The sequence below is a fragment of the Dreissena polymorpha genome, chromosome 4, assembly GCF_020536995.1.
Source record: "Dreissena polymorpha isolate Duluth1 chromosome 4, UMN_Dpol_1.0, whole genome shotgun sequence".
In the NCBI taxonomy this organism is placed as follows: domain Eukaryota; kingdom Metazoa; phylum Mollusca; class Bivalvia; order Myida; family Dreissenidae; genus Dreissena; species Dreissena polymorpha.
Window position 1 is genome coordinate 113,570,980 of NC_068358.1, and position 16,485 is coordinate 113,587,464.

Here is a 16,485-nt window from a genome sequence, read left to right on the forward strand (position 1 = left end):
ATACGATGTGAGATCGCAATATTAATATTGTCCTCTCTTAAAGAATTGTCGAATTTGGACAAAAAATGCAAGATATCACGATGCAAAGACACGAGATAACGATGCCAGATAGCGATATTACTATCATTATCCAGCATAGTGATCTCCCATTCACGAATTGTGATCTCGTGGTCTCGCATTGTGAAATCGCTCCTTTGAATCGTGTTCTCGCGTTCTCGATCTTGTAATCACAGTAACTGAATGCCATAAAAATTAATAAAATTCTCTCAAATTCGGGTTGATACATTTAAGTATCTTAAAGAGTCCGTATGGCGAAACAAATAATAAACATAATGCGGTTAATTGGAGTAGCAGAAGTAGAAGAAGTAGTAGATGTAAGGTTATTTCAGCAAAAGTAGACACTGGGTCTCGTAAGGTAAAATACTTATGTCAAAAACTAGACCTCTGTAAAAATATAACGCTTGTAAACACTCTAGATGCCGCATTTATTACCAAATATTCATTAAACTGAGTCACGTGGGATAAAGAACTAGGTCACGAGATCAAATTAAAGAAAACTACATGTATGAACACTCTAGATGTCATATGCATTGTTAAATCCTTATGTTACTTTTTTCAGTAGATTTCTCCCCTTGACATTTGGGCCGAGTTTGAAACTGGGTCATGTGAGCTCAAAAGCAAGGTCGCTATGTCAAATGGAATCACACGTTTATGGACCCTATAGATGTCACTTTTGTTTATGCAATCTGTATGAAACTTGATCAGAATATCTTCTAAGAATTTTGCCAGAAAAGGTGAAATAGTTTCGGTACATTCAAAAACGTTATGAGGTGGTCAGTTTTGTTTATATAGCTACAGTAAACCCATTTCAACAATCTAGAAGTCACATGTTGTACCCACTTTTTTGTCAAACTTGCCAAGCACATTGAAAACTGTGTTGATATGATATTTGGGATGAGTTTGAAAATTATTTATGTTTGTTCAAAACATGGATTGCATAGACTAATATGGAGCGACATTTACGCACATGCATTAAGCCCAGTTTTCCGAGAACGTGGCTGTTTCAAACATAAACACTATATACCCAGTAGGGTGCAATACACTAGATTGGGGAGAGGGTCGAATACAGAAGGACAAAGCCTCTTAAGGTAAACAGTTACAAATTGGCCCTCTGATCGGCTGCTCCTTTGAGTTGTTGAATGAAATCTAAGACTACATGAACTTACAACCCTATGTTGCAGTCAACATGACAATGTGTGAATACAATCTGAACGCTCAACGTAATGCCATGGAAACAGTTATAATGCGAAGTGGAATCAATGATCATCGATCGGTGTTTGACCATTTCATTTCATTGATTTACATATGAAACCTGAAACAAAATTGAGCCTCGCTATGTGAAAATGGGGTTTAATGCATGGGCGTCAAGTGTCGTTCCATATTAGCCTGTGTAGTCCGCACGGCTTATCAGGGACGACACTTTCCGCTTTTATTGTATTTTCCGTTTAAAGGAAGAGCCTTCTTGACGAAAATCCAGTTTGAAAACTATACTGTCATGCCTTATATATATGTACACACACATGTACACATGTTAATAACTATATATATATCTATTGGTATTTAACATTCCTTGATGATCAAGCAATACTGAAAAGTAATCTCCGTTCATAATACGAGCTCATCATTGTTTATATGCATTTCAGGATATGACATTTCCGGAGTAAAGTATACATATTCAACACTCGAGTGGTGAGTATCATTAAACCGGACGCATTTTGTCTAAATAAGAAGTGGAGGCTGAAGTGTTCTATCTTGCCATAGCGGACATCGCAGTTCGTTCTCATGATAAACACAATCATTTCCGTGTACCATTCATATCGGAACGATTTTTAACATCACGGCTCGGTTAATTAATCCGAATATTCTTTGGTGTATGGGATTTCTGAACGCTGCAGCATAATTGGGTACGTACATACTTTTACACATAAAATAATTTTAACAATGATTGATATTTGCGGCAAATATAGTGCTTCCAAATGTGCAATATAAACTTTTCTAAGACATAAAATGGAAAAAGACCTCTATATGAAAAACAAAAGATTTTAGGAATTTCATGAATTTAAAGAAATTCATTAAGTCTTCCCTAAGGAGATTTGTGAATTCCGGCTCAGAACGACAAATATACACACCAGAACGACAAATATACACGCCAGATCAAAATAATACACACCAGAACGACAAATATACACGCCAGAACGACCATTATACAGGCCAGAACGACAAATATACAGGCCAGAACGACAAATATACAGGCCAGAACGACAATTATACACACCAGAACGACAAATATACACACAATAACGACAAATATACACACCAAAACGACAAATATACACACCAGAATGACAAATATACAGGCCAGAACGACAAACATACACACCAAAATGACAAATATACACACCAGAACGACAAATATACACACAAGAACGACAAATATACACAACAGAACGACAAATATACACACAAGAACGACAAATATACACACAAGAAACACAAATATACACACAAGAACGACAAATATACACAAAAGAATGACAAATATACACACCAGAATGACAAATATACAGGCCAGAACGACAAATATACACACCAGAACGACAAATATACACACCAGAACGACAAATATACACACAAGAACGACAAATATACACACAAGAACGACAAATATACACACCAGAACGACAAATATACAGGCCAGAACGACAAATATACAGGCCAAAACGACAAATATACCGCCAGAAAGACAGATATATCCGACAGAACGACAAATATACCCGACAGAATGACCAATATACAGGTCAGAACGACAAATATATCCGCTATAACGACAAATATACACACAAGAACGACAAATATACACCCACAGAACGATAAATATACAGGCCAGAACGACAAGTATACAGGCCAGAACGACAAATATATCCGCCAGAACGACAAATATACAGGCCAGAACGGCAAATATACCACCAAAAAGACAGATATATCCGACAGAACGACAAAAATACCCGACAGAATGACCAATATACAGGTCCGAACGACACATATATACGCAAGAAAGACAAATATACGGGACAGAACGACACATATATACGCAAGAATGACAAATAAAAAGGCCAGAAAGACAAATATACCGGCCGGAACGACAAATTTACCCGCCAGAACTACAAAATACAGGCCAGAACGACAAATATATAAGCCAGAATGAAACATTTATCCGCCAGAACGACACATAAACCTACCTGAACGACAAATATACACTCCCAAACGACAAATATATCCGCCAGATCGACATATATACAGGCCTTAACGACAAATATACACGCCAAAACGACAAATATACCCGCCAGATCGACAAATATACACACCAGGACAACAAATATACAGGCCAGATTTACAAATTTACCCGCCAGAACGACAAATATACATGCCAAAACGACGACTATACAGGCAAGATCGACACATATACACGACAGAACGACAAACTATACACACCAGAACGGCAAATATACCCGCAAGAACGACACAAAGGGCGAAATCGACTATAATTTATGTTGTAATTGTTTTATGTCCGCCGTGTTTTCTGGTGAGTATATTTGGCGTTCTTTCATGTTGACGTGAATTCTCGTATCGGCGCCCTTTTTGACGTCTTGCGGATTTATTTGTCGTTCTTTCAAGGATTTTGCAATGTTATTCAAACCCACAAACACGCAAGAACAGTATGAGAGAGATCAGCCACCATAAATGTGAAAAAAATATGTTTTCTACTCAGACCTAATTTTTGATTGTGACAGACATACGTGAACGGGCTTTTGCAGAGGTAGGACATACATCAGGACGCAGGATCACGTGACTTTGTGGGTTTTCCAAATTAAACATACCTGTAAGCGGTGCTTTTTTACCCAATTACTTTTTAAACATTTTTTCTTAAGAATGTCAACTAGTGCATAAAAGACAGATTTTGATGCTGCTTATGGCAATGTGAAATACACCAGAATAACTTTAAGCATGTGTTCTTGTTCAAAAATTCTATTTTTACTGGATTCATGTATGCGGCTATGCATCAGGCAAGGTGAAATGTTGTCACCGATTTAAGACGTATTCAAGGATTTATTCTTATACCTTAAGATATCGACACAAACTGCAAGAAAATCTGTCTTTTATGCACAAAAGATTTTTGCAAATGTATTTCAATAACTTGAAATGTTGGCAAAAATAAAGTTCTGAACGGTGTGTTTGCATTCTATCCAGCCCGTGTGAAAGCTCCTGAAAACCCCGTTGATTCCGCACCCTGTACATATAAGTCAAATACATTATATACATCAATCTAACGCATATAAATTATGTGTATTTGCTCCTTTTAGTTGATCATAAAATAGCCGGAAATGGAGAAACGTCCCCTGGTGGCGGCCGTGGACATCGGGACGTCGTGGAGCAGCTGGGTTATCTCCTTCCGGTCCGATGTATCAAGGTAGTCGTCTCAACTTTTGATATCATATAGAAAGAGTGCTGTCTTAAGTGCGTGCCAATAGTTGTGCATTGAATTGGAATTATAAACTTGGAGACTTTTCTAACGCAACGCTTTTCAAACTTGAATATCTCAGTTGTTAGTGAAGATTTTTATTTATAATTTTGCATATGGTAATTTGACTAGCCTACATTTTTACAAGATCACGATAAAATCATTCATCCGTGGCGATCGGACGCTTTAGCAAGTGGGGTATATATGGCTTCACCTTTTTGAACGTGAAAATGGCGAAACGCATAATTATTGTTAATTTATTTCAATTTCATCATTTTAGGTCGATTCTTATATCAGGATAACATAAAACAACCGGGAGGTTTTTTAAAAACTGTATGGCTCGTATGAATATTCAGGAGCGCAAATTGCAAGTGTATTAAAGACTTTTCTAACGCAACTTTTCAAACTTTAGTATCTCCCTAATAAGTAAAAGTTTTCATTTAAAATTATAGATGCGATCATTTGACTACATTCGATGCAAGCTATCGATAATCATTTATCCGTGACGATCGGACTCTAGAACGTTGCTTAGGTAAACTGCAATTTGTCAAAATGCGCCGTCGCGCTTATGAATAAACATATGAGCCATACATTTTAAAAAGTTAATTTTATGTTTTCCTGGTGTAAATACCCACCTAAAATTTTAAACTTGAAATAAATTTAGAATAATATTGCGTTTCGACATTTTCACGCGCACAAAGATGAAACTATACATACCCCACGTGCTTAAGCGTCCAATCGTCATGGATGAAGTACCAACACATGAGATAATAGTAAATCGTTAAACGATAGTTTTAAGAATACTTATTTTACATGCAATCTGCCCTTGAAAGTTCAACTTTACCTAATAATGTGTCTAATTAGCTTTATTAAGGCGTTTGTAGCTGCAAAGGCGGCTGCATTTGTGTTCTGTACATATGTTCCTGTGACTTCCTATGATACATTTCTAAGACCGACATTTTCATTTGCACTTAAAGTGAACAATGGCAGCTCCCGCCACATCCGACGAAAATGCCGACAGCGGTCCTAATAACTCCCGACGGCAAAAATGTGGCAGCTTTCGGATTGGATGCGGAGGCGGAATATTCACGCATGGCGTCAACGGACGCGCACTGTCAGCACTATTACTTCCGGTTGTTTAAGTTGGCCCTCTGTGGGACAGCGGTAGGTTGGGACTTCTGTGTCGATCATAACAATACTTTACAAGGAGTCTGTTTTGAGAAGTGCTTTGGCTGGAGAAACTTGTTATATATATGCCTATACGTACACATTCGTTAAGAGTGTACAATGTATTAAATGCAATACAATGTATATACAAAAATCGTTACTGTTTTTTAATTTTAATGCAATAATTTATCTTCGTTAAAAGCCTCCGTCAGCGTTGTTCCGTGTTACTATTGTTAAAGCTTTCTACTGAACAGTTATATTGAATCAATGTTGTCCTTTTCAGAGGCTTACGCGGGAAACACCCCTGAAGGACATTAGTGGGAAATCGTTGCCTGCTATGACAGTATTTTCGCTTCTTGTCGGATATATCCGACAACAAGTGCTTAGTGCGTCTGGAGGCCGGCTGCAGTCTGCAAATCTACGTATCTCCGACATACACTGGATTCTGACGATACCCGCCATGTGGAGCGATGCTTCAAAACAGTTCATGCGTGAAGCTGCCGAAATGGTAAAAATGTTTGTCTCGGGTAACCAGACCGAAACAAGTACTGGCACTGTCAGTATAAAGTTTGATGATAATAAAGGAATAACACAAAAAATAGGGGAGTCGACGCGTTGTTTGTTTGTTATCACACTATACTCAGGGAAACAGTTCAGTAATACTTACAATACAATTGTTGATTAGCGTATAAGGAGCACAAAACCATGTCGTGCTATTTATACCCAATATTGTTGATACGTGAGCACTGTTTGAACAATCTGTCTTTCTGCGCCCCTCTCTTTAAAATTCCTGATTCGACCCCAATAATATTTAAGTTATACAAATTTAGAATATGCTGTTCAGTGACGATGTTTTTCTTCCAACTTCAAGGCAGGGCTGCCAACGTCCAACCTCTCGTTCGTTTTTGAAGCGGACGCAGCTCTCATTGGCTTCGGACAGATGGCGTCTTCAAACTCCAGCGATACAATAGAACCATCTCTAGCAACGGACTCTAAATACCTGGTTGTGGAAGCAGGTGGTAGGTGAACATTCACTATAAAAATAGTTTAAATTAAAGTCAACATTTTTATTTGAAAACATTACACCGGTTTACAGCCCGAAGCTTACATTTGATATTCCCAAGGCGGCCCCACTCATTCTGTGCATATGATATACTGAATGTAGTTTGCGTGTTTGTCATTTTGTTTTGGCATTTTTTTGGCTTGTCGTAAATGACGTTGAGATGCTAAAACGATTTAATATGTTGCCACTGCAGCTGGATGGTTTCACTTCGTGCAGAGCAAATGACTTTTGAACTGGACTTGAAAGTTAGGTTTTGTTACTTAACGTTACAAGATGAAGACATGTTTGCCTATAAGAAAGTAGTGTACTGGTGCATAAATTGTTTGCGCGCAAAGTTACGTAGTTACGGCGTCTTCCGTGATCACTTGAGGCTGTTTGTTTCTTAAGAAAAGTCATGGAGCTTTATATCAATGGTCCAAATCTCATATAGTTACATATGTATGTTGTGTAGTCTTAAACAATTAAACTGAATAGCAATATATTGTTCATTATTATCCCTGCAGGTGGCGTTGTAGAACTCGGCGCCTACCGACTCCTCGAGCACGGGCAGCTTCAGCAGTTGCACGTGGCGTATGGCGGGAACTGGGGCGGCGCCGCCGTTGAGGCCGCGCTTAAAGAAATTATCGCCGAACTCTTCAGCCAGACCGTATACCAAGACTTCAAAAACCGATTTCCAGTCGACGACATAGCGTTTTTAAAGGAGTTTAACATCAAAATGCGCGGGGTCAGTCCGTGTAGTAACACGAAGTTTACGCTGCACGTGCCAGAGAAACTGAACAACATATACGAGCACTCCGCGAAGAAAAAGCTCCGTAAATCCATAATACAATCCAAATATGCGGACGAAATAAGTCTTGTGAATGACCACCTAGAGATAGACGTTGCGTTGTGTAGGCATCTGTTCGACGGAACGATCGACGCCATTATTGACCACATGACTTTAATGCTTCAAGACCAAGACGTGAAAGGAGCGTCAGCCATAGTCATGACAGGGGGACTATCGCGATCCCTGATGCTGCAGACGGCGATCAAGAACACCTTCCCACAGATGGAATTTCTCACTCCCGGAAACGCCGATGAAGTTGTTTTAAAGGGCGCCGTCGAGTTGGGCCACAGTGCTAGGCTGGTGCAGCAGCGGAAGTGCAGCCGGACATATGGTCTGGTGAAAACTGTTCCATTCGACGAGAAATCTCACGATCAAAGTAAACGGATTGAATCAAATGGTAAAACCATGTGTAAGGACATATTTGACGTGTTGGTCGAAGCTGGGCAGACGATCGACGTAGACGATTCACGTATGGAGCGTGTTCTGCCACTCGGTACGACGGAAGTGGCCTTGTATGCGACCTCGGCGAAGCCAGCCCCGATGTACGTGACTGACGCGGGATGTCAGATTGTTGGAAAAACCCGAGTCGACCCGAAGAATGTTACGGAACGCACAGCTCCGACTCCCGTGGTGGTGTTGTTTGCATTCAGTGGAACGGAGGTAGAGGTGTACGTGAAAGATAAAGACTCTGGCGCGAAAAGACAATTAAATTTGAATTGTCTTATTTGAGACACGTGGGCTTTGATTAAGTTGTACAGTTGCGGGCTGCACAGGCTAATCTGGGACGACACTTTACGCACATGCATGAACTATTTTTTTTATCGTTATTGTGTTAGATTCGGAGTGCCTTACATATTGCTTGTTTGTAAATGAATGTTCAGTGCGATTTCAAATGAAATATACGGCCTGCATAAAGAATCGCCAGACTCTCAGAAGTATACATCAATTGTTTGTCTCAGTTCAGAAGTACATAAACACGCGTGTTCCGTTTCTGTTATAAAGTATTAAAAGTTTAATGGGTTTGGTTTTTAGATATGCTTCGTAGTATGTGTATAATAATATACCAGGTAATAAGCCAATATTTATAAATTTTATATGAAATTATGTAACAGAGGAAGCACTTCTTTGTAAACATTTTAATTTTATTTCATAATTTCCAATTGTGAATATTCTTTAAATTAAAAGACAAAACCATATGTGTTAACATGTATGATAAAAGTTCATTATCATAAACGAAAATGGATGTATAATACATTTAATTGTATTAATTCAAAAACATAAATATGTCAAAAAAGTTAAGAGTTCTAACAAACATGTTTATGATCATGATTGAATCTTATGCTTTCATCTCTCACACTCAATACAATATTAATCACAACAGATGAGTCGTTCTCTGGTAAAAAAGGGCTTAATGCATGTGCGTAAAGTGTCGTCCAAAATCTGGGCTAATATTGGACAACATTTTACGCTCATCCATTAACAGGGTGCAGAATCAACGGGGTTTACCGGGTTTTACACACGGGCTGGACAGAATGTAAACACACCATTAAAAACTTTATTTTTGCAAATATCTCAAGTTATTGAAATTCATTTACATAAATCTTTAGTGCATAAAATAAGTTTTTCTTGAAGTTTGTGCTTATATCTTAAGGTATAAGAATACATTCTTGGATACCTCTGAAATCGTTGATAACATTTCACGATTCGTGAAGCATAACGGTGTACAATGAATGCAGAAGATACCGAATTTTTTAACAAGAACAAATGTTTATTAAATAGAGTAATTCCGGTGTATTTCACATTGCCATAAGCAGCATAAAAATCTGTCTTTTATGCACTAATTTTAATTCTTAAGAAAAATAATTTTAAAAAGTTATTTGAAATAAAGCACCTCTTACGGTCGTGTTTACAACCATTAAAGTTAAAAGCGGGAACCCCACAAAGTCACATGATCCTGCAGCCTGATTAAGTCCAGTTTTCGAAGAGTCAGGCTCATATGGATTAGTTCTAACAAACATTACCTTGCACGTACTAAACATAAAGTAATCACATACTCACAGGTGTTTTGGTTAACCCTTTACCACTTAGATAGTATTTTGACGCATTTGTAGTCCCTTAGAAAGTTAAATATAATTAAAGACCTTTCTTACTAGAATCAAGTTTTAAAGGTTTCATTTCTAACCCTTAGATACTGATGAGCAGCAAACAGCATTAAACCTGGACAGACTGTGAGTTACTCGCAGGCTGTTCTGGTTTTATGCTGTTTGCAAATAGCCATTTTCGCTTTGCCTCTAAGTGGGAAAGGGTTTGGGAAAGGGTTTAACACCCAAACATTCTTTGAAATTACACTCAGTAAGAACACTAATTAAGTGATATGTAATATAAAGGTTCTGATGTAAATGGCGATCACTAAAAACTGAACAAAAAAGCAGTGTTAGATTCTTTTTGACAACATCACATTAATTTTCCTTCATGTATATAAACTATTAAAATTGTTCTATCATGTAGTAAGACCTATCCATAATCCTGTCATCTGTTAGCACATTCCTACATAAAATTGATCCGTCCAAAACATAAGTGTAAGCTTCATCTTCCATAGAATTATGGCAAAGCCTAGGCTTTATGCATGTGCGTACATTTTCTGCTTTTATGGATTTTTTTGTTAAAAGGTAGTCACTTCTCAAACGAAAATCCAGTCTAAGCGGAAAGTGACGTCTATGATGAGCCTGTGCACAGGCTAATCTGGGACTACACTTTAGGCACATGCATTAAGCGCAGGCTCATTTGGAGAAGAGGCTGAGCTGTATGAGGGGAATCACCTGCAGGGTGGTCAGATCTGCCAGCACAGCCTGAAAACAGACATGGTGGCACAGTAAGAATACATATAAGCTGTGATCTGGGAAAACAGGGCTTAATGCGTACAGTGTCGTCCCAGATTAGCCTTTGCAGTCAGCACAGGCTTATCAGGGACAACACTTTCAAAATTGTTTGTTGAAAGAAATTACCTTCTTCAAGAAAATCCAGTTTAGGCATAAAATATGCTCACTGATTAGCCTGTGCAAAATGCACAGGCTAATCTGGAATGACTCTTTTTGCACATGCATTACGCCTAGTTTTCACAGAGAGCAGCTAATATTCACCGCAACATCAACATGTTTAAGAATTGAGACTACTGAATCGATGAAAGAGGATTAAAGATCAAATTGGAAACTGTGATATGATTGGTTACATGGCTCCTTACTGACTCTGTATGATGTGTTACTGGGCAAGTTAATTTCCTACCCTGTATCTCATTGTGCTGGGTAAGGTAGAGGCTGTGTCATTAATTTATCTTATAAACAAACATTATTTTCCAATCATTAAAAAAACAACTTAACAAATCAAAATATTAAACAATCAAATAAAATTAAAATGGGCCGTGCTCTAAGAAAAAGGGGGTTAATGCATATGTGTAAAGTGTCATCCCAGATTTGCCTTTGCAGTCCTCACAGGCTAATCAGAGACGACATTTTCCGCTTTTATAATATTATTTTTTTACAATAAGTATCTTCTTTGAAAAAAAATCCAGTTTAGGCGGAAAGTGTCGCCCCTGATTAGCCTGTGTGGACTGCACAGGCTAATCTGGGATGACACTTTACACACATGCATTAAACCCCCTCTTCACAGAGCAAGGCTCAAATACATGTGACTCAACAAAACAAATGAAATAATTCTGTAAGCAGTAAGTTACAAAGGCAAACATGTGACTCAACAAAACAAATGCAATCATTCTGCAAGCAGTAAGTTACAAAGGCAGACATGTGACTCAACAAAACAAATGAAATAATTCTGTAAGCAGTAAGTTACAAAGGCAGACATGTGACTCAACAAAAAAATGCAATCATTCTGCAAGCAGTAAGTTACGAAGGCAAACATGTGACTCAACAAAACAAATGAAATCATTCTGCAAGCAGTAAGTTACAAAGGCAGACACGTGACTCAACAAAACAAATGAAATCATTCTGCAAGCAGTAAGTTACAAAGGCAGACACGTGACTCAACAAAACACATGAAATCATCCTGTAAGCAGTAAGTTACAAAGGCAGACATGTGACTAAACAAAACAAATGAAATCATTCTGCAAGCAGTAAGTTACAAAGGCAGACATGTGACTCAACAAAACACATGAAATCATTCTGTAAGCAGTAAGTTACGAAGGCAGACATGTAACTCAACAAAACAAATGAAATCATTCTGTAAGCAGTAAGTTACGAAGGCAGACGTGTGAATCAACAAAACAAATGAAATCATTCTGCAAGCAGTAAGTTAGGATGTGACTCAACAAAACAAATGAAATCATTCTGTAAGCAGTAAGTTACGCAGGCAGACAGACAGTACTGGAGTAGTTACATTTAAAAGAATTATGACTAATATCACTGGTGTGAAATGATCAATTATCTTACTTTGAAACTGTTGTACAATAACATACTATGAATTTATTAATTTACCTTTTTAACAATATTTACTAGTAAAAAACAGTTTCAAACACAATACGGTTATATTTTTTTAAGCACATGCGCAGTAAATACAAACCAACAAGACGGTCTTTAATTTAATTTAATATTAAAATTACTTTTTAATAGATACTTTAAATTTTTTTGAACTAAAATATTGTTAGAACTGAATAATAACAATAATAGGAGTAAGGTCTAATTAAGAAGGTACTTGTCACATTGACAGTTCATTAAATACGGGTTGTAGCATTGAATTTCAACTTGAGGCCATTAATATTATAGTGAATCAAAGGTCAAAGATACATTGGAGCGTCATTCTGACAATACTGGGCTTAATGCATGTGCGTCAAGTTTCATCACAGATGAGCCTGTGCAGACTACACATGCTTATCAGGGATGACACTTATTGTTTTCATGGATTTTTTTACTTAAAGGAAATCTCTTTAGTTTTGGCAAAAAGTGTCATCCCTGATTAGCCATTGCATATTGCCAAGGTTAATCTGGACGGACAACACTCTATGCACATGCATTTAGCCCAGGTCGCCCATTATGCCACTTGCATGGATATTGCTTACCTCAGCAGCGTTGTAGGACTGCACCTTGAGCAGGTTGGTCTTTCGAAATGAGAAGATGGACACAGCAAGCACTGCAAACAGACATTATCAGGATTGCAGTTGCACACTATCCACTGTGGTTCATTTTGATAAGGTATTGGTCTATACACTATCATTCATCTAGGGAATGTACAAAACAATTGGTTTCTTTTACAAAATGTATGTCAAGTCATGACCTAATTATTACCATGCATGTAGGCTTCACTGATATTTGATCAAAATACAAGATGCTGTGTTAAATAAACGCAGATGTCCATAATATTTTATAGTTTAAACCTATTTATTTTGCATCAAAAGCCTTAGGCTTTTTGAAACGCTAGGGAGTCCGTTTCCTGGGCCTTGAACCAGTGCTTGGTGTCTTTTTGGAAGATCTAAAGAACACTCCGACAGTGGGGATCGACCCCGTGACCTCCCAGTCGCTAGGCGGACACCATAACCATTACATTATGCCGACCTTAAAGATGTACATTTAAATCAGTCTAGTCAAATAAAAGGTCAAGGTCTAAATGAGGTCAAGTGATGTGGAGGTATTGAGAGTGTAAAATATACATTCTATGCAAGTATCTAAGCTTTGGAGCAAGCAGGATTTATGTTATACAAAACAGGCCATCTAGAATTAACCTCAAGACAAAAATAGGTCAAGGTTGAATGAAATCAGGTGATGTGAAGGTACTCAGTGGTGAATGGAGTAACCAAATTGTTTTAATAAGAAGACTTGATGTTTAGCAAAGGGTAAATATGTGTTAACCAAGAGGATTGACCGTCTGAATTAGTTAAAAAGTAGGTCAATCTTAAATTCAAAATGAGGCAAGGTGATGTGGATTTGTTGAAAGTGTTCAAAGACACCATCAAGGCCTTGTAGGAAGAATTAGTGAAAACACTTGAACTGTGTCAAATATGAATGGACGAAAGGTTGGACAGACAGGACAATTGCTATGGAAGATTCCAAGGGCATAAAAAAACAGGCAGATACAGGATGTGTGTGGATACTTTATCCCTCTTCCTCTAATTCTAGTATGGCAGTCATCTGATACTGGCATGAAATGTGCACTAAGAACTGGTAGACCAGCTTGCCCAGGAAAAGCGAACGTAGGTTAAGTGACCACATAGTTCAGACTGAAGATACTGATGAAACGAAAACAGAAAAGAAGAATTTCTTGGTTTTCACTTTTTAAGGTGAGAAGTATGTGATGGTTTGAAACTCAGTATGAGACTCAGTGAAGAATATGATTCCATTGCATATCAAAAGCTGGATAAGCTTCACTTTGATAAAAAAAAGAATGAAAAACAATACCTGAAAAAACAAAGTCTACCAGATAGTATTTCCAGAGAGTTAAAAACACAGTCTACCTGAGAGTATTTCCATGGAGTTGAAACACAGTCTACCTGACATTATTTCCAGGGAGTTAAAAACACAGTCTACCTGACAGTATTTCCAGGGAGTTAAAAACACAGTCTACCTGACAGTATTTCCAGGGAGTTAAAAACAAAGTCTACCTGAGAATATTTCCAGGGGGTTAAAAACACAGTCTACTCGAGAGTATTTCCAGGGAGTTAAAAACACAGTCTACCTGACAGTATTTCCATGGAGTTAAAAACACAGTCTACCTGACAGTATTTCCAGGGAGTTATAAACACAGTCTACCTGAGAGTATTTCCAGAAAGTTATAAACACAGTCTACCTGACAGTATTTCCAGGGAGTTAAAAACACAGTCTACCTGACAGTATTTCCAGGGAGTTAAAATAAAAACACAGTCTACCTGACAGTATTTCCAGGGAGTTAAAAACACAGTCTACCCGAGAGTATTTCCAGGGAGTTAAAAACACAGTCTTCCTGACAGTATTTCCAGGGAGTTAAAAACACAGTCTACCTGACAGTATTTCAAGGGAGTTATAAAAACAGTCTACCTGACAGTATTTTCAGGGAGTTAAAAACACAGTCTACCTGAGAGTATTTCCAGGGAGTTAAGAACACAGTCTCCCTGAGAGTATTTCCAGGGAGTTAAAAACACAGTCTACCTGACAGTATTTCAAGGGAGTTATAAACACAGTCTACCTGACAGTATTTCCAGGGAGTTAAAAACACAGTCTTCCTGACAGTATTTCCAGGGAGTTAAAATCACAGTCTACCTGACAGTATATCCAGGGAGTTATAAACACAGTCTACCTGAGAGTATTTCCAGGGAATTAAAAACACAGTCTACCTGAGAGTATTTCCAAGGAGTTAAAAACACAGTCTCCCTGAGAGTATTTCCAGGGAGTTAAAAACACAGTCTACCTGACAGTATTTCAAGGGAGTTATAAACACAGTCTACCTGACAGTATTTCCAGGGAGTTAAAAACACAGTCTTCCTGACAGTATTTCCAGGGAGTTAAAAACACAGTCTACCTGACAGTATTTCCAGGGAGTTGAAACACAGTCTACCTGACAGTATTTCCAGGGAGTTAAAAGCACAGTCTACCTGACAGTATTTCAAGGGAGTTATAAACACAGTCTACCTGACAGTATTTCCAGGGAGTTAAAAACACAGTCTACCTGAGAGTATTTCCAGGGAGTTATAAACACAGTCTACCTGACAGTATTTTAAGGGAGTTATAAACACAGTCTACCTGAGAGTATTTCCAGGGAGTTAAAAACACAGTCCACCTGAGAGTATTTCAAGGGAGTTATAAACACAGTCTACCTGAGAGTATTTCCAGGGAGTTATAAACACAGTCTACCTGACAGTATTTTAAGGGAGTTATAAACACAGTCTACCTGAGAGTATTTCCAGGGAGTTAAAAACACAGTCCACCTGAGAGTATTTCAAGGGAGTTATAAACACAGTCTACCTGAGAGTATTTCCAGGGAGTTAAAAACACAGTCTTCCTGACAGAATTTCCAGGGAGTTATAAACACAGTCTACCTGACAGTATTTCCAGGGAGTTAAAAACACAGTCTACCTGAGAGTATTTCCATGGAGTTAAAAACACAGTCTACCTGACAGTATTTCCAGGGAGTTATAAACACAGTCTACCTGAGAGTATTTCCAGAAAGTTATGAACACAGTCTACCTGACAGTATTTCCAGGGAGTTAAAAACACAGTCTACCTGACAGTATTTCCAGGGAGTTAAAATAAAAACACAGTCTACCTGACAGTATTTCCAGGGAGTTAAAAACACAGTCTACCCGAGAGTATTTCCAGGGAGTTAAAAACACAGTCTTCCTGACAGTATTTCCAGGGAGTTAAAAACACAGTCTACCTGACAGTATTTCAAGGGAGTTATAAAAACAGTCTACCTGACAGTATTTCCAGGGAGTTAAAAACACAGTCTACCTGAGAGTTTTTCCAGGGAGTTAAAAACACAGTCTCCCTGACAGTATTTCCAGGGAGTTAAAAAAACAGTTTACCTGACAGTATTTCAAGGGAGTTATAAACACAGTCTACCTGACAGTATTTCCAGGGAGTTAAAAACACAGTCTTCCTGACAGTATTTCCAGGGAGTTAAAATCACAGTCTACCTGACAGTATATCCAGGGAGTTATAAACACAGTCTACCTGAGAGTATTTCCAGGGAATTAAAAACACAGTCTACCTGAGAGTATTTCCAAGGAGTTAAAAACACAGTCTCCCTGAGAGTATTTCCAGGGAGTTAAAAACACAGTCTACCTGACAGTATTTCAAGGGAGTTATAAACACAGTCTACCTGACAGTATTTCCAGGGAGTTAAAAACACAGTCTTCCTGACAGTATTTCCAGG

The 16,485-nt window shown here is 38.1% G+C and overlaps 2 protein-coding genes across 3 annotated transcripts in view; one reads left to right on the top strand and one right to left on the bottom strand.

The window, feature by feature from the left end:
• Positions 1-1,803: 1,803 nt before the first annotated feature.
• Positions 1,804-8,651, top strand: LOC127878023 (heat shock 70 kDa protein 12A-like). Of its 2 annotated transcripts, XM_052424414.1 has the most exons (7): positions 1,842-1,964; positions 3,852-3,940; positions 4,422-4,528; positions 5,557-5,743; positions 6,030-6,254; positions 6,618-6,765; positions 7,313-8,651. In XM_052424414.1, the coding sequence occupies exons 3-7, from the start codon at positions 4,443-4,445 to the stop codon at positions 8,362-8,364; spliced, it is 1,698 nt and encodes a 565-aa protein (XP_052280374.1). In that variant the 5' UTR covers positions 1,842-1,964; positions 3,852-3,940; positions 4,422-4,442; the 3' UTR covers positions 8,365-8,651. The 2 variants fall into 2 exon arrangements, with proteins under 2 accessions (XP_052280373.1, XP_052280374.1); XM_052424413.1 differs by lacking the exon at positions 3,852-3,940 and having other exon boundaries at positions 1,804-1,964.
• Positions 8,652-8,876: 225 nt separating this feature from the next.
• The window catches only part of LOC127878025 (TBC1 domain family member 19-like), a 28,641-nt gene continuing 21,032 nt past the window's right edge, over positions 8,877-16,485 (bottom strand). Inside the window, exons 16-17 of the mRNA XM_052424415.1 lie at positions 12,704-12,774; positions 8,877-10,484 (exon numbers count right to left, since the gene is read on the bottom strand). Coding sequence (XP_052280375.1) covers positions 10,416-10,484; positions 12,704-12,774 — 140 coding nt within the window. The 3' untranslated portion in view covers positions 8,877-10,415. The remainder of the gene's footprint in view (positions 10,485-12,703; positions 12,775-16,485) is intronic.

Excerpts from the sequence above, each read along its gene's own strand:
- LOC127878023 (XM_052424413.1), top strand. The coding sequence starts at position 4,443 with ATGGAGAAACGTCCCCTGGTGGCGGCCGTGGACATCGGGACGTCGTGG. Across the intron at positions 4,529-5,556 it reads TTCCGGTCCGATGTATCAAG|TGAACAATGGCAGCTCCCGC; the intron begins GTAGTCGTCTCA and ends TTGCACTTAAAG. Across the intron at positions 6,255-6,617 it reads TGCGTGAAGCTGCCGAAATG|GCAGGGCTGCCAACGTCCAA; the intron begins GTAAAAATGTTT and ends TCCAACTTCAAG.